The sequence below is a fragment of the Ranitomeya imitator genome, chromosome 4 (assembly GCF_032444005.1).
Source record: "Ranitomeya imitator isolate aRanImi1 chromosome 4, aRanImi1.pri, whole genome shotgun sequence".
Classification (NCBI taxonomy): domain Eukaryota; kingdom Metazoa; phylum Chordata; class Amphibia; order Anura; family Dendrobatidae; genus Ranitomeya; species Ranitomeya imitator.
Window position 1 is genome coordinate 464,485,829 of NC_091285.1, and position 22,207 is coordinate 464,508,035.

Genomic DNA, 22,207 nt, shown 5'->3' on the forward strand with positions numbered 1-22,207 from the left:
ACGTGAAAAATTCAGAAAAGTTCATTTGGTATGAATAGTTTTTCAAGGTACTGTATTTGCTTCTTCCCTGGTTTACCAGCTTAAGATATATGGTATATAAAATGTCAGTTTATGCTAAGGACAACTTATACTTAGAGGGAGTTTGTTCATCTACTATATAATTGTCTAACGGTCACTTCCTTTCTGTCTGTCTGTCACGGATATTCATTGGTCGCAGCCTCTGTCTGTCATGGAAATCCAAGTCGCTGATTGGTCGTGGCAAAACGCCCACGACCATTGCCACGACCAATCAGAGACGGGCACAGTCCAGCAGCAAAATGGCCGCTCTTTCCTCCCCGCAGTCAGTGCCCGCTCCATACTCCCCTCCAGTCAGCCCTCACACAGGGTTAATGGCAGCGTTACCGGAGCATATGCAGCATCAATAGTAAAAAGATCTAATGTTACAAATAATACTAATAAAAAAAGGTTATTCTCACCCTCCGACGTCGCGCTGTCCTCGGCAGTGCAAGCGGCAGGTTCCGGTGCCAAGGATGCTATGCGAGAAGGACCTGCCATGACGTCACGGTCATGTGACCGCGATGTCATCACAGGTCCTGTACTCAGACCAACCCTGGGACCGGAAGCTGCCGCGTGTACCATACACAGGCGCCAGGACTTCAATGGGCCTTCGAAAGGTGAGCATATGTTTATTTTTTAACCACGCATATAGTGCCCACATTGCTATATACTACGTGGGCTGTGTTACATACTGCATGGGCTCTGTTACATACTACATCTCTGTGCTATACACTATGTAGCTGGGCAATATACAACGTGACTGTGCAATATACAATGTGACTGTCCAATATACTATGTGGCTGTGCAATATACTACGTGCTCTGTGTTATATGCTACGTAGCTGTGCAATATACTATGTAGCTGTGTCGGTTCTGTTATATACTACGTCGACTGTGCAATATACTACGTGGCTCTGTTATATACTACGTGGCTGTGCAATATACTATGTAGCTATGCAATATACTATGTGCCTCTACAATATACTACGTGGCTATGTTATATACTACATCGCTGACCAATTTACTACATAGCTGTGGGCTCTGTTACATACTACATCTCTGTGCAATACACTACGTAGCTGTGCAATACACTACGTGACTGTGTTATATACTACGTGGCTGTGCAATATACTACGTGCCTGTGCAATATACTACGTGGCTCTATAATATGCTACGTGGCTATGTTATATACTACGTGGCTGTGTTATAAACTACGTAGCTCTGCTATATACTATGTACGCTGTGTTACATACTACGTAGCTCTGTTATATACTACGTAGCTATGTTATGTACTACGTCGGTTGTGTTATATACTACGTCACTGTGCAATATAGTACGTAGCCTGTGCTATATACTACCAACATATTCTAGAATACCCGATACATTAGAATCGCGCCACCATCTAGTTTTTCATAAATGCTGCTTAAACAGAATCAGAACAATGTTAACCAAATCTTTGATACAAGTAAAATAAAGACACATCATGGACTTTAAAAGTCAGGTTATGGCTCACAAACAACTTCTCTTTTTTATATTTCCTTTATATTACCTATTTTTGTTTATAAAATGTTGGGTAAAAGGTTTTTCACATAAAAGAATATACTCTCTAGATCTATAATATGAGTACAGACTGTGTCAGATAACATCATTGGCAAAACTATATCGGTAGTCAGAGAGTAATGGCTTCTGTGTGGGTAATGCACCTGGATCAACCACCTATAGAACAAATAGATACCACAGACACAGCTCTTCCACTTCTGCAAGTAGCTCAGTTAACCAGAGGCTAAAGGACATTTTTTCCTGCCCATATTGCTTTCCTTCAATAATTCTGGAATTTGATCTGCGGGAAAGTGGATAGAAACCGGTTTGACTAGTCTTTGACTCTAATTTCATGCTGCAATTCATTCAAGGAAACTCTCTCTCCCTGCTCATTGTCAGGGTGCACCTGTTGGATAGCAGACACTTTGCTGGGAGAGTCTGCCCCGAGAAATGGAGCTGAAAAAAGCAACAGTATACAGCTCTATGCTGCTTCTTTTGCAAGTCTGTGGCCTCTTGTCGGCCATGATGTGTCCCAATGGTCAGTTTGCACTTAACGCTCAGTGTGTGAACTGCCACTCTAACTGTGAGGAATGCAGTGGGCAGGAGCCTTATGAATGCACCCAGTGTGGCATGGGTAAGTAACAGTGTGTGACTGGAAACTGTAATTAATGATAAATTCCGCACATAAACTTTTATGTTTACATCCAGACAGAACTTTGCTGATAATTTTTAGCTCGTTTGTATGGATGCTGCGACACCTCATAAGCAAGTGCAACAAATGAATGATGTGTTTATAGGGCCAATCTACTAGGTGCAGTAGGAACAAACCCACTGGTAAAAAACACAAAATAATTAAAATAAAATTGGCTTAATGTGATTTGCTATATTACATTCTAGACAATCGAAAATAATCCATGTGATCACAGTAAAGGACTTTTCTTGTTAATATAGTAACATAGTAATATAGTAATATAGTGGTAGTAATATAGTAGTAATATAGTGGCTACAGATTTTCCCATTCTGTTTATTAATAAATGTTTGTTTATTTTTTTACATTGATGTGAATATGGATATTTGTGTTATTCTCCTTCTTATATCATATTTGTGAGTGTAAACTCTAATCTACATTCAGATGTCGATGTAGGACCATGATGCACGGTCCGGCCACGGGTCTCCTGACCTGAACTCATATATTCCTACAAGGCTAGCAAATTTGGGTCAGGAGGACCGCTGCCAGTCCATGCATTTCTGATTGAGGAGTTAGACTGGCATTTGGCTCAGGATTTTGAAGCTTTATTAGTTGCTAATTTGTAATTGTTCGTGCTAGTTTACACCCAGGTTGAGTTTTTTTCTTCTTAACATTGTGGGGAATGGTCATATATTATAAAAACCTGATAATCTGATAATTATATCTCATAATCTGATGTAAATCGATGTTAATTGGTCATCGGTTTGTCAGTTCATTCAGTTAAATTGTAAAGCAAAAAAAAAAAAAAAGACTCCTAGAACTGCAAGCATGACCCCAGGCCATGTATCTTGACGTAACTGAAGAAGGTGTCATGGAAAAGTATATATACATAAAGTGTGGCAATATGTTGATATTTCCACAGTAACATGTTGGTATGACTTTACACTTTGTCAGGGGGTGATCATGAGCAGCTTACAAATCAGGCTAGGTTCATATTACATTAATAGTATGTGCTGGGTAACCGCCTGGCATATACATCAAGTCATAGGCACAAAAGAGTGTCATTTTGGTCTAAATCATGCTAGTATGGGTCAATATGCTTTTAAAAAAAAACTGTAGGGAATAGTAGTCTGCTTCACTTCCATATTCAGTGATACACAGCCCCCAAAAATAATATGTTTACAATTGGGATCATTGGGTAAAATACACCTGTATGATCTGAGCATAAATTTGGAGATTTAGTTAATGGGATTGTTTGACCTCTAAACAAAATTTAGAAACTGCAGAGATGGCTTCAAAATCTAGGGAAAAAAAAAATCTAATTCTGGATAGGATATTCAAGATGCTGACAATTCTGTGCTCCTCCAAAATCAGGAAAGGGAATCACAGATTTCAGAAGAGTTGCATATTGAATTGGCTATGTACCTGAGGAAGTGGACAGGACGTCCACGAAACGCGTAGTTTTATAGCCCTGAATAAAGTATGCAACTCTCCTGAACTCTGTGATTCCCTTCCCTGAGTTTTGAGGAGCGCGGAATTGTCAGCATCTTAAATATCCTATCCAGAATTTCTTGAAGATCCTGCAGCCCTCTTATCATACTTACTATATGTGTTGTGCATACTCACAACGTGTAAAGGTGAGCATTTTACCTTACAGTAAACTAATTGTTATTTTGGTAACTGCGCTATTGCGCCCCTCTCTTTCTAGGAAAAAAAATCAGGTATACCCACTTAATCTAATTCTGGGGCTGCAATGTAGGTTGCTTTACTAGTTTGCACGAGGAACGGAAGTGATGATGACGCAACAACCCATTCTTTTGTCTTCCTGTGATTGGCTCCAGTAGATGGGTGACTGTAAAGGCATGATCAGAGCACATCTTATGTGCATCTGTATTTGATCCTTATTGCAAATTTTGGTCATACTTTTTTGTAGATTTGCTTCTCTGTTGCATAGACGATGAAAGAAATGCCCAGCACAATTACTACCATGTAGATCCTAGTCATCACGGTGGAAGAGAAGCTATGCCCAGCAAAATCACTGCAGACGCTTAGCTTTTAAGGAATCTGGCAGTAAGATCAACCCCTCCAAACATCAAACCACACTTATGGACATGCATATGTGAGCGGCAGCCAGGGCCGTAGTCATGGCCCGCACAGATGCGTGGTTTTGCGCGCCCTGGCCACCCGTACACATACACAGAGTCCCACTGTTTCACTTGCCTGGTTCTAAGGGTCCTTTCTGAGTCTCAGAGAAACTTATTCCCTCAGTTTAGTGCATAAAGAGACAGAGTCCAGTTCCAACTTTAAATAAACAACTTTACTTGTTTCCATACGCAGCACATCCAGATCAGTTACAGCATAGACATGGGATACCACACAGTACATATCCTTCACTCTCCCTGTGCTCCTGCTCACATCTCCAGGGCTGTTCCCAAGTCGTACCGTCTCACTCGGTACCATAGCGTATTCCCTGTATGGCTTAACTATTTTCAGGGGTTCCTCTGTCCGTTTTGCTCCAGACATAAGGGCATCTGCCCACATAGAAAGCTGCCACATCTTGGAGTGACTTCTGATTCTATTCTGCTGTGACTTCTGCGGTAGCCTTCTCCTGTAGCTTCTGGCCACTATAGACCCTGGATGGCTGGGCTCCTAGCTTCACAATGTTGTGGGGTCACTATGCTGTCCCAGGGCTCTAAAGCCCATCCGGACTGTTTGGGCTCCCTGGCTCCACTGCCCACAATCAGGAAATGTTCCTAGCTTACCCTCAGTGGCCCCTCCTATCTTAACTATGTATCCTAAGGTACCCCATCTAGTGTCCTAATTGAGATACTGCACTTTCCCTAAGTATACATTAAACAACACATGACAAAAACCGTTTATATAAAAACAGAGTAACACATTCAAAACCGGGACCAGTAATAATAATGTCCCTGTAATCCGATTACATTCCCCCTTCCTTCAATAATGGTCATCTCCGACGATTTACGCGTAAAACTTTATTATGTACAACGTAATACTCGTACAGGGAGGCAATTGAAGTAAAGATATATTGGCTCGCCGCGAGCAAAGTCTTTTTTTTTTAATGACACATAAGAGTCCTTTTTCTCTGAAGAGGGCCTGACACACAGCCACCCGAACTGAAGAGGGCCTGACACCCGAACAGAAAAAAACAATTGGACCTATCTGTTAGGTCCTCAGTCCTTGGGGAGGGTGTTCGCTAGGGTGCCAAGGAAAAATGAACTTTGCAAATTGGTGAGTCTTACCCCTCAAATTTGTTCCTTTTGGCATAAGGATTCACCATGTAAAATATGCTGACATTAAATTTAGATTTACCACTTGCTCAAGGCATGTGAATTATTCCATGTTTCTTATTTTCCACAATATTGTACACACAATAACCACTCAGTTTGTCATCATATCTTTAACTGGATATACTATTTATAATTCAAAAAACATAAAATGGCAGTAAGCATTATAATACAGTAAAATATGCATTACACAATTATGTACATTGTAGCAGTCAGTTCAGTTTTTCGCGTAAATTTAATTAATCTGATCGGTAAACGGCATAACATACCATACATAAAGCAGGATATTCATGATGAAAAATACTAAACAAACATTTAAAACTGCAATATGATGTGCCATTAAGCAACCAGTAAATTATAACTAATCTTAAAAAAAGAAAATTATAAAATATCTATGACCAAAAAGGAACAAAATTAGGAGGTAAGACCTTCAAAAACTTGCTACTTAATTTTTACCATGCATTTCCTTGGCACCCTAGTGTTCCCCCCTTTCCTTTGTCCATAGCACTGCCCTTTCTTTGCATATGCGCTGCCTGTAACTGGAGCACAGTCTGTTGCAACAGCCACACACGTTTTGTTCCTAGTCCAAGGGCATAGTCCTGTCATCCAGCAGGAAAAGCACAACAGGTACAACAAAACAAAAAGGCAAAGTAAACATTTTCTCCAGGCCATACCGACCTCATTGCACCTGACTCTGGGGGTACCTTAGGGCGGGACACAGAACAGTCCTGCTTCATTTTTTTTCCTATAGTGCAACATGCACAACTCTCTCCTTTTAGCAGAAATGTTTATACTTCATCGGCACACATCCCATGCCGCATTGTCCTCCTTTGAACCCCATGCTCGGGTTCGGACCAAAGATGACTCTACAGCCGCAAGAGACAAGGGATGCCAAGGCAGAACAGAGACAGAGTTTGATGAAGCAGTGGCCCGGGAACAGGGGGCTGACTGGGCCTGCTCCGGGGCCGTATACAGCTCCAGATCATCATTCTGGTCCTGGGTGACAGCCACCGCGAAATATCCCTGTGGGCTGTCCTCTTTAAAAATGGAACCTCAATCCCCTTCTTCCAGGGGCCTTCCAAATTTGACAGAGGCGGCATTGACATAGACCTTGTCGTTAGTACCTTCCTCTTGTATGAAGCCATACCCATGATCAAGGTCCGTGTAGACTAGCTGTCCGTGAGTGCGACACCCGGCCATAGTGCCCCCTCCATGTCGTTGTAGCTCCACCCTGACCTCTTTCTCATGCTGCTTATTTCCCTCATTAACTCCCACAATCCAGGCGGCCTGCCCAGGGGATGGGAAAGGACCCTCCATCTGCGGATGGGAATGGGACTCGCTGTTACTAGACATGTGTCTAGTCTCCTGGGTTTGGTGAGCGGGAGTCAGGATGAGAGGCCTGTGACCGCTACGCAGGGGCTCGCCCTCGGGACAGGAAGCCAAGTGACAGATGGGGCTCCCGGGGTGAGGGGCCGAGGCGTGGACCAGCCTGCCAGGATCAAGGGCCAAGGTGCACTCACCACCTCCTGTTCCAGCATCCTGACAGCGCTCATCCCACGTCCGCTGAATTCCTCTCCCGATACAGCTGTGCACTTCGGCTCCCGATGTTGAAGTTCCAGCTCAGCCTTCATTTCGGGCACAGGCTCCTCCAGGGTGGTTGTTGTTTCTAGTTCCCAATGACATTGAAGCACTGGCCTTGGGTGAAGAGATTCCAGGTCCCAAGGATGATGTTCCAGCTCCGGCAGCCGCCGGCAGCTCTTCTCCGCAGGTACGGGGAATCGGTCCGTCTGGAATTCATTGGCGACTCCCTTCTGTTGTCTGAGTCAGGTCTTCTCCTCTTCTTTCTGCCACTGCGACTCGACGTGGCCTACGCCACCGCGACAACGGGTGCAAGAGTGGTCCATCGCTGCCAGTGCCGTGTCTCGCAATGACAACACGCAGCTGCACCTGGGGTTGTCTTCTGGGCCACACATGTTCCAAGGTGGGGTCGCTTCCGTCCACTACACCCATTTCGCTGCAATCTGTTGTAAGGGGCAAGGCCTTCTTCTCATACTCGCCCACCATGGGCGGACCAGGGTATGCTGCCAGCTGGATTTTTGCACCATCTCTGGGTCAGGACCCCAATTAGGGGTGGGATCAAATTTGCCGTTCTCCACTTTGGCACCATTTTCCACCATCTTTAGAGTCACCATCTTGGTCACAAATACAGTGTCAGTCACATCCAGGGTTTCAGTCACATCCGATATACTAGTCATATCCAGGGTATCAGCACCTTTATTTTCACGGCATCCCCGCATTGCAAGGATGCAGGATCCTGCCAACTAGGCCAAGTGTGAGCAGCAGCCAGGGCCATATTCATGGCTGGCACAGATGTCTGCTTTTGCGCGCCCTGGCCACTTGTACCACATACACACAGTTCCACTGTTTTACTTGGCTAGTTCTCAGGGTCCTCTCAGAGTCACAGAGAAACTTCTTCCTTCACTTTAGTGCATAAAGAAACAGAGTCCAGTTCCAACTTTAAATGAGCAACTTTACTTGTTTCCATACGCAGCACTTCCAGATCAGTTACAGCATTGACATGGGATTCCACAAAGTACACATCCTTCACTCTCCCTGTGCTCCTCCTCACGTCTCTGGGGATGCTCTCGGGTCATACCATCTCATTTGGTACTGCAGCCTGTATGGCTTAACTACTTTCAGGGGTTCCCCTGTCCGTTTCACACAGACATAATTGCATCTGCCCATGTAGAAAGCTGTCACATCTTGGAGCGACTTGAGATTCTATTCTGCTGTGACTTCTGCAGTAGCCTTCTCCAGAAGCTTCTGGCCACTATAGACCCTGGATGGCTGAGATCCTTGCTTCACAACTTTTGGGGTAACTATGCTGTCCCAGGGCTCTAAAGGCTGTCCAGACTGTTTGAGCTCCCTGGCTCCACTACCCACAATCAGGAAATGTTCATAGCTTAAGGTACCGTCACACATAACGATATCGTTAACGATATCGTTGCTTTTTGTGACGTAGCAACGATATCGTTAAGGAAATCGTTATGTGTGACAGCGACCAACGATCAGGCCCCTGCTGGGAGATCGTTGGTCGCTGAAGAAAATCCAACATTTTATTTCGTCGCTGGATCTCCCGCTGACATCGCTGAATCGGCGTGCGTGACACCGATCCAGCGATGTCTTCACTGGTAACCAGGGTAAACATCGGGTTACTAAGCGCAGGGCCGCGCTTAGTAACCCGATGTTTACCCTGGTTACCAGCGTAAACGTTAAAAAAACAAACACTACATACTTACCTTCAGCTGTCTGTCCCCGGCGCTCTGCTTCTCTGCACTCCTCCTGCATCCTGAGTCAGTGCCGGCAGGCCGTAAAGCACAGCGGTGACGTCACCGCTCTGCTTTCCAGCTGACCGGCGCTGACAGTGCAGAGGAAAGCAGACTGCCGGAGGACAGACAGCTGAAGGTAAGTATGTAGTGTTTGTTTTTTTAACATTTACGCTGGTAACCATGGTAAACATCGGGTTACTAAGCGTGGCCCTGCGCTTAGTAACCCGATGTTTACCCTGGTTTCCGGGGACCTCGGGATCGTTGGTCGCTGGAGAGCTGTCTGTGTGACAGCTCTCCAGCGACCAAACAGCGACGCTGCAGCGATCGACATCGTTGTCGGTATCACTGCAGCGTCGCTTAGTGTGACGGTACCCTTACCCACAGTGGCCCATCCTATCTTAACTATTTATCCTAAGGTACCCCATCTAGTGTTCTAATTGAGGTACTGAACTTTCCCTAAGTATCAGTATACATTCAACAGCACATGAGAAAAACGGTTTATATAAAGACATAGTAACACATTTAAATCCGGGACGAGTAATAATAAAGTCCTTGTAACCCCCTTACACATATATGGGTCATTGAAAACAAAATGTATCAACAACTTTATAATTTATATTTGTTGCTGCATTCTCAGGAAATTAAGACTTTAATTCATTTGAAAATAGGGCATTAAGTGCTTTTGGCATGACAGAGCAATTCCTGAGCCTCTGACTCCCAAGATTGTTTTCTGGCCTTTCACCAGCTTCTTTAGCTTGATTGATAGCTTACTATCTGATTTAGTTGACTGGCACATGATGCCAGAAAGATATTGAGCTATCAATCAAGCCACAAAGGCAGGTCATGCTGGTAGGAAACAAATTCAGATGGCAAAAGTGTGGGAACTGTTCTGTCACACTCAGAGCACGTAATGGCTCATTTGCCTATGAAGTAAAATATGGTTTTCTTGAAAATGCAGTCACAGACAGAAGGTATAAAGCTGTCAATGGATTTACTTTCTAAAGACCTGCATGCCCTGGTTTAGAGGGGGCTGACCTTAAGGTACCTTCACACTCAGCGACGCTGCAGCGATACCGACAACGATGTCGATCGCTGCAGCGTCGCTGTTTGGTCGCTGGAGAGCTGTCACACAGACAGCTCTCCAGCGACCAACGATGCCGGTAACCAGGGTAAACATTGGGTTACTAAGCGCAGGGCCGCGCTTAGTAACATAGTAACATAGTAACATAGTTAGTAAGGCCGAAAAAAGACATTTGTCCATCCAGTTCAGCCTATATTCCATCATAATAAATACCCAGATCTACGTCCTTCTACAGAACCTAATAATTGTATGATACAATATTGTTCTGCTCCAGGAAGACATCCAGGCCTCTCTTGAACCCCTCGACTGAGTTCGCCATCACCACCTCCTCAGGCAAGCAATTCCAGATTCTCACTGCCCTAACAGTAAAGAATCCTCTTCTATGTTGGTGGAAAAACCTTCTCTCCTCCAGACGCAAAGAATGCCCCCTTGTGCCCGTCACCTTCCTTGGTATAAACAGATCCTCAGCGAGATATTTGTATTGTCCCCTTATATACTTATACATGGTTATTAGATCGCCCCTCAGTCGTCTTTTTTCTAGACTAAATAATCCTAATTTCGCTAATCTATCTGGGTATTGTAGTTCTCCCATCCCCTTTATTAATTTTGTTGCCCTCCTTTGTACTCTCTCTAGTTCCATTATATCCTTCCTGAGCACCGGTGCCCAAAACTGGACACAGTACTCCATGTGCGGTCTAACTAGGGATTTGTACAGAGGCAGTATAATGCTCTCATCATGTGTATCCAGACCTCTTTTAATGCAGCCCATGATCCTGTTTGCCTTGGCAGCTGCTGCCTGGCACTGGCTGCTCCAGGTAAGTTTATCATTAACTAGGATCCCCAAGTCCTTCTCCCTGTCAGATTTACCCAGTGGTTTCCCGTTCAGTGTGTAATGGTGATATTGATTCCCTCTTCCCATGTGTATAACCTTACATTTATCATTGTTAAACCTCATCTGCCACCTTCCGATGTGGTAGACCTTCCGATGTTTACCCTGGTTACCATCGTAAAAGTAAAAAAAACAACATTACATACTTACCTTCCGCTGTCTGTCCCCGGCGCTGTGCTTTCCTGCACTGACTGTGAGCACAGCGGCCGGAAAGCAGAGCGGTGACGTCACCGCTGTGCTTTACGGCTGGCCGGCGCTCACAGCCAGTGCAGAGACTAATAGATCTAAATTACTTTGTTTTTCATTTGTTCCAGAATTTCCTTGGATCACGACATGATATCGCGACATGATTTCTTGATTGAGAACAGGTGTGGCAGTAATCAGGCCAGTGGCTAGGGATCACTTTTTCACACAGGGCCCTGTAGGTTTGGATATCTTTTTCACTTAATAATAAAAACCTTCATTTAAAAACTACATTTTGTCTTTAGTTGTGTTATCTTTGTCTAATATTTAAATTTGGTTGTCTGAAACATTTAAGTGTGACAAACATGTATAAGAATAGGAAACCAGGAAAAGGGCATTTTTCATACAACTGTATCTGATAAAGGACACAGCTTAGCTATCACTCTAAAGTTCAGGAAAGAAGTGAAATGTGTACTGTTTTATTTAGCTCTAACAGAATTCACTATGCTCTGATACATTATAACAAACTGTAGATATGAAAAAGCGGACTGTAGGATGTCAGTCTTTGTAACTAAACAGCAGTGTTTGCAATGAGAGCCAAGAAGCAGATTGCTTGAAATTAGTACTGATTTTAAAACTTGGGCCCCGATTCATCAAGACCAATGTTAATTCATGCCAGTCTTGATGAGAGGGTGTTTTGGGGTAAAATCGGTGGTGTAAGGAACACGGCAGTTCGTATTGAATTTGATGAACGGTGGTCAACATGCCCAGTCCTGCCTGAGCTTCACCCACTTTGTTTGAGCTGGGTAATTTTACCCAACTACCAAAGTGGCAACATTTTTGTGCAGCCTTGCATTTTACAAAAATTTGGTGACTTTTCAGCATTATTTACATGTGATCATAAGTTGATGATCACACATGTTTATGGCTTCATGTAAAATAAATCTCCGATGTAACGAGCTTTGCACCTTGACAGATTTTTATCCTCTGGACATAACCAATAAACCAAATAACAGCAAGCAGTAATCACAAAATTGATGTACATTTTTTCAAAATGTTGCTATTTTTTCCCCACTAATTTGTAATTATTATCTTTTCATTTTTAAGATCAAGATGGAATTGAGCGCTTCCTCCACCGCAGTCGCTGTAAAGTACACTGTCCTCGAGGTTTTTATCCAGAGCGTGACACCTACAGCTGTGATTCTTGTTCACTGAACTGTGACATTTGCTCTAATGCTAATAGTTGTCAGAAATGCAAAAGCAACTACAAGCTTCAACATGGCGAGTGTTACGTAATCCAATGTCTGCCAGGTACTGTACCATACAACTTTTAAACTATTTAATTAAAGGAATTTTAATTTTAATTCTAGTATCCAAATGTGCTGACTATAAAAAAGTCTTGCGTTAAAGACTTACATGAACCTCCCACATCTGCCCATTCACCTTCATTTACTGGCTGTATCTCATTGTCCCCACCTTCCCACACCTAAAGTTCCTCAGATGTGCCCACTCTCACTACCAGTGCAAGGTTTTTGCCAGTCAGTGGTAGCAGGAAGCATATCTTCTTTTAAGGCCTCATTGAGACTTGCATGATTTTTCATGTGCACAAAAAATGGTCCAAGTGTAATCAGTGTTTTGGATCTTAGTTTCATCAGTGTTTGGTCAGCGTGTCAGTTTTTTTCATCAGTGTTTTGTCTATTAGTAACTTTTCACCAATGATTATCATGTATGGATAAAAAAAAATGACAAAGTGTCTCCTATCTATTACAATATTAAACACGGGCAACTGGCCTGGCGAGGTTAGAATGAAGTCAGGAGCATAGCTGAGGTCAGGAGACAATAACAACAACAACACAACTGCACAATAACAGATAGGAGCCAGGAAATGTGACTTCAGTACCCAGTTTCGGACTGGGGTGCTAAGGGCCCACCAGCAGCATTGACTTTGTGGGGGCACATCTTTCACCTGCATACAAATATTACACTACCATCATTCACAAATTTACCTATATCTCTATATAATAATAAACTGGACAGTTTGGTTAATGAATGATGAGATGCTGATTTCTTCTGCACAGAGCGAATCAATTAAATTACCGTATTTTCCGGCGTATAAGACGACTGGGCGTATAAGACGACCCCCCAACTTTTCTAGTTAAAATATAAAATATTCTTAAAAGTCAGGCGTCTTCTTATACGCCGTGTGTCGTCTTATAGGGCGGGTGACCAATGTGCATATGGTGGGGTGGAGTGGTCCCGATGACGAAGAGAGGGGGCGTCTCACAGGGAAGGTGTAAGTGGAGTATCCCCCATTACCTCATTGTAGCAGCGATGCTCTCTGTGCTGGGGGGAATCGTTGTCGGCTCCTCTATGTTCAGCGTGGGGTCTCCATGCTGGGGGCGGCGGCTCCTTTTTGTGCAGTGTGGGGGCTCTGTGCTGGGGGGAGGCGGAGTATCTCTGTGCAGCATCGGGACTCCTCCGGCATTTCCTCAAATCCCGGAGGCACCGGCAGCTCCATTGTTGCGATGCGGTGGCCTCCGGGAAAATGGCTGCAGGGGGCGGCGCATGATCAGATTCAGATCTCGTCTCCAGAGATCTCGGGAGACGAGATCTGAATCTGAGCATGCGCCGCCCCAGTGGCCATTTTCCCAGAGGCCACTGCATCGCAGCAATGGAGCTGCCGGTGCCTCCGGGCTTTGAGAAAATGCTGGCAGAGCCCCGATGCTGCACAGAGATACGCTGATGCCGCCCCCCAGCACAGAGAGCATCGCTGCTTTGCTGCAATGAGGTAATGGGGGATACTCCACTTACACCTTCCCAGTGAGAAGCCCCCTCTCTTCGTCATCGGGACCAGTCCCCCCCATCCACCATATGCACCTGCCCTATAATATGAGACCCGGGGTATAAGACGACCCCCGACTTTTTTTTTAATAAATTCTTTATTTAGTGTCAGTCAAAGTCAAAAGTACAGATACACAGTATAAGATGGTTAAATGGCTAGACAATCAACAAACTTTTCCATTTTGAGACATGGGGGAGAGAAGAGGGGGTTAGGGAGGCAGCGGAGGGGTATCAGGGGGGGGAGGGAAAGAATGGGGGGGAGGAAGAAGGGGAAAAAGGAGACAACAACAACTTTCTGGTTCCAGAGAGTAACAAAGGAGTAATAGAATAAACTAAAGGATACAATCCAAACAGTGTGCGGAAAAAAGGAGAAATCTTTCTATATCAAACGTTCCAAATGATACACAGGTAAAGATTACAACAGATATTAGGTCAAAGGTTTAGCAATTCTCTCCAAGGGGACCATCTCTTAACATATAGATCATGTTTGCCTGTCTCCCAGCTTGAGAGCTCTTCCAGGCGAGAAATTTGATTAACCTTGGAGGACCATTCTGTCCAAGTCGACCCCCGACTTTTAAGAAGATTTTCAGGGGTTAAAAGGTCATCTTATACGCCAGAAAATATGGTATATCAAGTACTGCCCATATAGTGGGGTTGAGGGCCCAGATCAGCACAGGGGCCCACCGGGGGATTCCCCTGTTACCCTATGGGCCAGTCCGAGCCTGTCAGTACCGCAGTTAATGTCAAACACCGGGAGCAGTGGTAGAGAGTCCTTGGTGGACAAGGGGAAGGTTGGTGAAGTGCATTTTGATGTTTTTTAACCAACTCCAACCAATGCAGATCATTGTCTGAAAGGGAACAACCCCTTTAATCAAGGTATGGTTGAGCAAGGGAGAGAGAGAGCCCCACTATGTGGTCATGTCTTGAAAGTTGCAATTCAACTCTGCTGCAATCTTTGTACTGTCTGTGGTCTTCACAGACTCATAGACTTGTATTGGTACATTTCATCCATGAAGCTGATGAAAAACGAACGTCTCCATGATTTTTGCACAGACACCCAGTCCGCAAAATAGCACAGAGATGCGAACAGTTCCATGGACTATAATGAGTACAAGTTCTATCTGTGAAAATCACGGACAGAACACATGCCTGAAAAACTGACTTATCAATTAAGCTGAAAAGACAATAGTGCAATAGATGAGATGTACTGTATTTTTTAAGCTTCAATCAGAGGCCCTATCAGGGTCTTTGCAGTTTAAAGGATTAGCAGGACCAGAACCCACTGATGATCAATCAGAGCGCTCATAAAGCATGCTGCCTTATTATTCACTTGTTATTCTCACAGTCGTCTCTCTTCTCATATATGGATATAATGCCAGTCCAATTTCCAACCTGTGGAATCCTTTCCTGCACTAACTAGAATTACAGAAGGCAGAGTGATCTGCTACAGTACATATGGTTGGGTTGTATTATCATATGTGGATGCTATGGGAGAATTCAAAGTGCTAGAGAAGAACCCACTGTTACAGAACCCATTTTTTGTCCCTAATTGATCAAGCACTTTTTGTCAGAATTCAGATGTTAAACTGCTTGAAATGTCACAAAATTTTGACATATCTTAAACTTGTGCCAGTCCCGACCTTCACTGCCAATTTTGTGAAAAGTGGTTGGAGGTTGGTTGGGGTGGCATAGACATGTATGCTTGACAAATTCCTCATAATTTATGCCACAAAGGTAGCATAAATTACAACAAATGTGCATCAATCTATTTGCGCAGCTCAAAAATTGAGACATTTCAAGCAGTTTTATGGTATGAAACTGCCCAAAAAAGCTAGATGAATTGGTGCCAAAGTGACTAGCATTTACCCCATTACATACTAAACTGCTATGCTTACTCTGAGAAATACTGTTTATTAAATTCTCTGTATGTAAATCATCATAGTGAATGCTTGTAATACCAGTGTTGTACCAAGTACTATAAAAGAGCTGAGAGACAGGATGGCAGTTAGTATGTGGCTGAAACACAGCAGAGAGTGCATGTACTTGTGGTAGGAACCGCTGTTGAGAACCATGTGTCTGGGATATTGGTATAGTGCTTTGGATCTCCAGTGTTATTGATAGACCAGAGATGTACAGTAAGGCAGAACTGCTGCGGAAAGGTACAGGTGCTTCTCACAAAATTAAAATATCATCAAAAAGATAATTTATTTCTGTTATTCAATACAAAAAGTGAAACTCATATATTATATAGAGTCATTACAAACAGAGTGAGCTATTTCAAGTGTATATTTCTGTTAATGTTGATGATTATGGCTTACAGCCAATGAAAACCCTAAAGTCTTTATCTCCATAAATTAGAAAAATTAACAAAAAGAACCTGCAAAGGCTTCCAAAGCATTTAAAAAGGTTCCTTAGTCTGTTTCAGTAGGCTCCACAATCAAGGGGAAGACTGCTGACTTGACAGATGTCCAGAAGGCAGTCATTGACACACTCCACAAGGCGGGTAAGCCACAAAAGATCACTGCTAAAGAAGCCGGCTGTTCAAGGAGTGCTGTATCTAAGCATATTAATGGAAAGTTGAGTGGAAGGAAAAAGTGTGATAGAAAAAGGTGCACTAGCAACTGGGATAACCGCAGCATTGAAAATATTGTGAAGAAAAGGCTATTCAAAAATTTGGGGGCGATTCATAAGGAGTGGACTGCTGCTGGAGTCATTGCTTCAAGAGCCACCACACACAGACGTATTCAGGACATGGTCTACAAGTGTTGCATTCCTTGTGGCAAGCCACTCATGACCATTAAACAATGCCAAAAGATTCTTACCTGGGCCAAAGAGAAAAAGAACTGGATTGTTGCTCAGTGGTCCAAGGTGTTATTTTCAGATGAATGTAAATTTTGCATTTCATTTGAAAATCAAGGTCCCAGAGTCTGGAGGAAAGGTGGAGAGGCACACAACCCAAGCTGCTTGAGGTCTAGTTTGTATCTTCTGGAGCGCCTGCTAGGACCCTGGGGTACTCAGGCCAGGTCCGGTGGTCATTAAAGGGGTGGTCACGAAGGCAGCGACCCGGACCGTGGCCCTGGGTGTCCAAGTTAAAGGGAAGGACTTTAAAGGAGTTGTTCGTGACACCACCTGTGGTATTCGGTCAGGGATGACCGACGCTGCTTAAAGGGGTCCACTGGGGTGATAATACTGCAGCAGGGATGATATGGCTTCCCACAGGTGAAGCTTAGTCCCCAGGGCTCACTTTGTAGTAGGTAAAGATGCTAGATGGCAAAGTGCAGAAAAGAATGAGAGGACACAAGGTTGCAGTCTCTTTACCTTTTACTGGTATGATGCGGCCACAGTTCAGGGTATGGATCACAGGTTGTTACGCTTACCGCTGCTCGTCCGCGTCACGCCGCTTCTGGCCGCCGGCGCGCTGCTCCTGCTTGCGCTGATCGCGCTTCATTTGGGTCTCGGCGCGTCGTGTCTCCTGCTTCTTCTGCGGCGCCGGCTCCTTCCTCCGCTGCTCGTCCCCGCCGCATTACTTCCGGGGGACGGCGCGCTCATCGTCTGCTGGTCCTGCCTCCTCCTCGTCCTGATGGGGATGTGCGGTGTCTGCGCCGGCGCGCGGGGGTCTCTGGAGGGCGCCTACGCTCCTGTCTGGTTTCTCCTACTTCCGGGATTCAGCACTCCAACCAATCCCGGTGAGACCCTTACTATTTCAGGCCACCTCCCCTGCTAGGAGGTGCCTGAGTGTCAATTGCTTTTTGCTTTGTCTCTGGCTTCTTCCTGCTCTTGTGCTCGTACCTTCCAGTACTTCTTGTGTTCCCTCCGCCTGTGTGTCTTCTCGTCCTCCCGTCATCCCTTCCATTTTTGTCTTTGCAGTTTCGCCTTCGTCTCCTGCTTCCCTCCAGTTCAGCTTGTCTACCAGTCCTTGTGTCCTTCATTGTGCTCCAGCTTCCCTGCCTCCGTGTATCCCGCTCCTGTGTTCCGTTTAGTGTCTTTTTTATTGTTTCTTCCTGAGCCGCCCCTTCTGGTATCTGCTACCGTGGTAGGGTCTTCTTCGGGTCTGCCCCAGCCAGTCCCTGTATAGGGGTTGGTTAACACCTGGTCGCTCGCCCGGAGGTAGTACCTTGCTACGGTCCAGAGGGTCCACTCTCGCTTTCGTCTCAGAGAGCGTAACAGAACACTCAGGCCATGGACCCCGCAGGTGCCGCATTTTCTGCCCAAAAGGAATTGGGACATTTGCGCGACAATCAACAGCGCATCATGTCGTTTTTGAAAAATATGGAGTCCCGTTTGACCACATTACAGGCCGCCGACCCAGTTAGTGCTTCACATCTAGCGAGCCTTCAGCAAGAGCTCTCCCAGCAGCGTGATACGCAGGCACGCATGCTGACGTATATGGCCTCCATTGACGACCGTTTGTTCAATCTACAGTCTGTCCCTACGCCCCCTATTCAGGTGGTATCACAGGACCCAAACTCTTCTTCCTTATCTCAACCGCCGCCTCGTCTCGGCAAACCTCCCAAGTATAGCGGTGATCCCAAACTCTGTAGGGGGTTCTTAAACCAGTGCCGTCTCCACTTTGAACTCCTTCCCCAGCAATACCCGACTGATCGAGCCAAAGTGGCTTTTATTTTTTCCCATTTAGAGGGAGAGGCCTTAGCCTGGATTAATCCCCTCTGGGAGCGGGACGATCCCATAGTCTCTCAGTTAGCATTTTTTCTGGAGACCTTTCGCAAGGTTTTCGATGAGCCCGGGCGTTTAGCTTCCACTACGGAGTCTCTTTTTAATCTCCAGCAAGGCTCTCTAACGGTAGGCCAATATGCTGTTCGCTTCCGCACTTTAGCCTCTGAGCTGGGCTGGAACAACGAGGCTTTAGTCGGGGCTTTTTGGCGTGGCCTGTCCAGTCGGATAAAAGATGAATTGGCTGGACGAGATACTCCCACCTCTTTGGAGGACCTCATAGCCCTCGCTACGCGGATCGATCTACGCTTCCAAGAGCGAACCCGTGAAACTGCCAAGGAGAGGAAACCTGTTCGCTCCCTACCACCAGTCCGTAGGCTGGGGAGTCCGCGCCCTGTGACGTCCTCTGCTCTCTCTGGACCTGAGCCCATGCAAGTAGATCGTGTCAAGATGGCAGAGCAGCGTCGTAGAGAGAGACGTTCCCAAGGGCTCTGCTTTTATTGTGGTAGCGCTGCTCACTTGTTGCGATCCTGCCCTGATCGTCCGGAAAACTCCTCCGCCTAGGACAGGTAAGAGAGGCCTCCCTAGGTGTTTCTGATTCCTCTCTACCCCTGTTTTTCTCTGTCTTACTTATTCTTAATCTTAAACGATTTTCCGAGGTTGCGTATGTGGATTCGGGTGCGGCGGGCAACTTTATCAGTCTTGAGGCAGTTCGGAGACTTCGCATACCAGTTATCTCTTTGGATTCCCCTCGTCTGATTGCTTCCGTGGATGGGAGACCCTTGCAAGACGCCATCACCCTAATTACGGAGGAGGTCGAACTACAGATCGGGGCCCTACATCGGGAGAAGATCACCTTTTATGTCCTGCCTCACCTTGCCCATGCTTTGTTACTTGGGTTGCCGTGGCTTCGAACTCATGAACCCACTCTGGACTGGCATTCGGGTGATGTGCTCCGTTGGGGATCTACTTGTCATAAGCGATGCCTATTGTCCGTTAGTCCTGTAGTTCCTCCTCAGACAGTTTCCATTTCCTCCGGTTTGCCCTCTCCTTATTGGACTTTTGCCGATGTTTTCGATAAAAAAGAGGCTGAGACTCTTCCGCCACATCGTCCCTATGATTGCCCGATCGAACTTCTTCCTGGGTCAATCCCACCTAGAGGAAGAATTTATCCACTTTCTTCAACTGAGACCAGAGCAATGTCTGAATACATTCAAGAGAACTTGGCTAAAGGTTTCATTCGTAAGTCCTCTTCCCCTGCAGGTGCGGGATTCTTCTTTGTCAACAAAAAGGATGGTTCGCTTCGACCCTGCATCGACTACAGAGACTTGAACAACATTACAGTCAAGAACAAGTACCCTCTACCCCTCATTCCAGAGCTCTTTGATCGACTTAGAGGGGCCCGAATTTTTACTAAGTTGGATCTCCGGGGAGCATACAACCTTGTTCGTATTCGTGCCGGCGATGAATGGAAGACCGCTTTTAATACCCGAGATGGCCATTATGAATACCTGGTCATGCCGTTCGGCCTCTGCAACGCTCCAGCAGTCTTCCAGGAGTTCGTTAACGATATTTTCCTTGACCTTCTCTACTCCTGTGTTGTGGTGTATTTGGATGACATCCTGGTTTTTTCTGTGGATCTGCCATCCCACAGAAGAAGTGTTCGTTTGGTCCTGCAACGATTGAGAGAGAATCGTCTGTATGCTAAATATGAGAAGTGTCTCTTCGAACAGACCTCGCTGCCTTTTCTTGGTTACATAATCTCGGATTCCGGTCTCAAAATGGACCCTGAGAAAGTGAATGCCATTCTCAATTGGCCACGGCCCTATGGAATAAAAGCTATCCAACGGTTCCTGGGATTTGCTAATTACTATAGGCAGTTCATATCCCATTTCTCGTCTGTAATTCAGCCGCTTTCTGCTCTTACCCACAAGGGCTCCAACCCGAAGACTTGGTCCCCGGAGGCCGAGAATGCCTTTGTTCTTCTGAAGCAGTCTTTTTCGTCCGCCCCAGTATTGCACCATCCTGAGGTTAACAAGCCATTCGTTCTAGAGGTGGATGCCTCCTCCACGGGAGCTGGAGCGGTGCTCTCTCAAAGATCCTCTACGGGTCGACTGGTTCCTTGCGGATTCTTCTCTAAAACATTTTCTGCCTCCGAACGCAATTATACCATCGGAGACCGTGAACTTTTGGCTATCAAGTTGGCTCTGGAGGAGTGGAGACATCTTCTAGAGGGAGCAATTCATCCTTTCGTTATTTTCTCTGACCACAAAAATTTGGCCTATCTTCAAACTGCTCAGAGACTAAATCCACGACAAGCTCGATGGTCTTTGTTCTTTGCTCGCTTCGACTTTGAGCTTCGCTTCCGGCCTGGTGACAGAAATATCAAGGCAGACGCACTTTCCAGACTTTCGCAGCCTGAGGAGGTCGATGAAGAACCAGCTTATATTCTGGATCCTTGCAAAGTCGTCACGGTGGCTCCTGTAAGCATGATCCATCCTCCTCCGGGTAAGACCTTTGTGGCCGAGGGGGACAGAGAGAAGGTGCTTCACTGGGGACATTCCTCAAAGTTAGCAGGCCATGCTGGCATAAAGAAGACCCACCTTCTCATTACCCGCTACTATTGGTGGCCAGCATTACGTCAAGATATCGAGGAGTTTATCGCCTCTTGTTCTTCTTGCGCTAAGAATAAAGTGCCTAGACGATCTCCTCACGGAGGCCTGCTTCCTCTTCCCGTCCCGTCTAGTCCGTGGCAGCATATAGCCATGGACTTCATCACCGATCTACCGAATTCCTCAGGTTGTACAGTCATCCTTACAGTGGTGGACCGGTTTTCCAAGATGGCCCATTTTGTTCCTCTGTCCGGTCTACCTTCGGCTCCAAAGTTGGCGAAGGTCTTTGTTTCAGAAATCTTCAAACTCCACGGTTTTCCTCAAAACATCGTGTCTGACAGAGGTGTACAATTTACATCTCATTTTTGGAGGGCTTTATGCAACCTCTTAAAAGTGACTTTAGACTTTTCTTTGGCCTACCATCCTCAGACTAATGGACAAGCAGAACGAACAAATCAAATTGTAGCCGCCTACCTTCGTCACTTTTCTAACGTCCACCAGAATGATTGGGTCAGTCTTTTGCCTTGGGCTGAGTTTGCATACAATAATCACTCTCAAGAATCCTCTGCAAAATCTCCTTTTTTCATTGTGTTTGGTCAACATCCGAATATGCCTCTCCCAGTTTCCTCAGCGTCTGCAGTACCAGCTGCTGATGCAGTAATTTCGGACTTTTCTTCTATATGGGGAGAGGTTAAAGAAGCACTTAAGATGGCATCTCTGAGGATGAAAAGACATGCAGACAAAAGACGTTTAGATTCTTCCCCGTTTTCTCCCGGTGACAAAGTCTGGCTTTCTTCACGGTACATTAGACTAAAGATTCCTTCTTGTAAACTTGGTCCTCGCTACATCGGTCCATTTGAGATTCTGAGTCGAGTCAACGATGTTGCCTACAAGCTGAAGCTGCCCGCCTCGCTCCGTATTCCCAATACCTTTCACGTGTCTTTGCTCAAACCTGTTATTTTTAACCGCTTCCATACATCTTCCTGTATCTCTCCTCAGCCCGCTCGTGC

At 45.4% G+C, this 22,207-nt stretch overlaps 1 protein-coding gene across 1 annotated transcript in view; it reads left to right on the plus strand.

The window, feature by feature from the left end:
- Positions 1-1,928: 1,928 nt before the first annotated feature.
- Positions 1,929-22,207, plus strand: part of LOC138676489 (proprotein convertase subtilisin/kexin type 5-like) — a 349,710-nt gene continuing 329,431 nt past the window's right edge. Inside the window, exons 1-2 of the mRNA XM_069765826.1 lie at positions 1,929-2,229; positions 12,181-12,384. Of these exons, the coding sequence (XP_069621927.1) occupies positions 2,046-2,229; positions 12,181-12,384 (388 nt within the window). The 5' untranslated portion in view covers positions 1,929-2,045. The remainder of the gene's footprint in view (positions 2,230-12,180; positions 12,385-22,207) is intronic.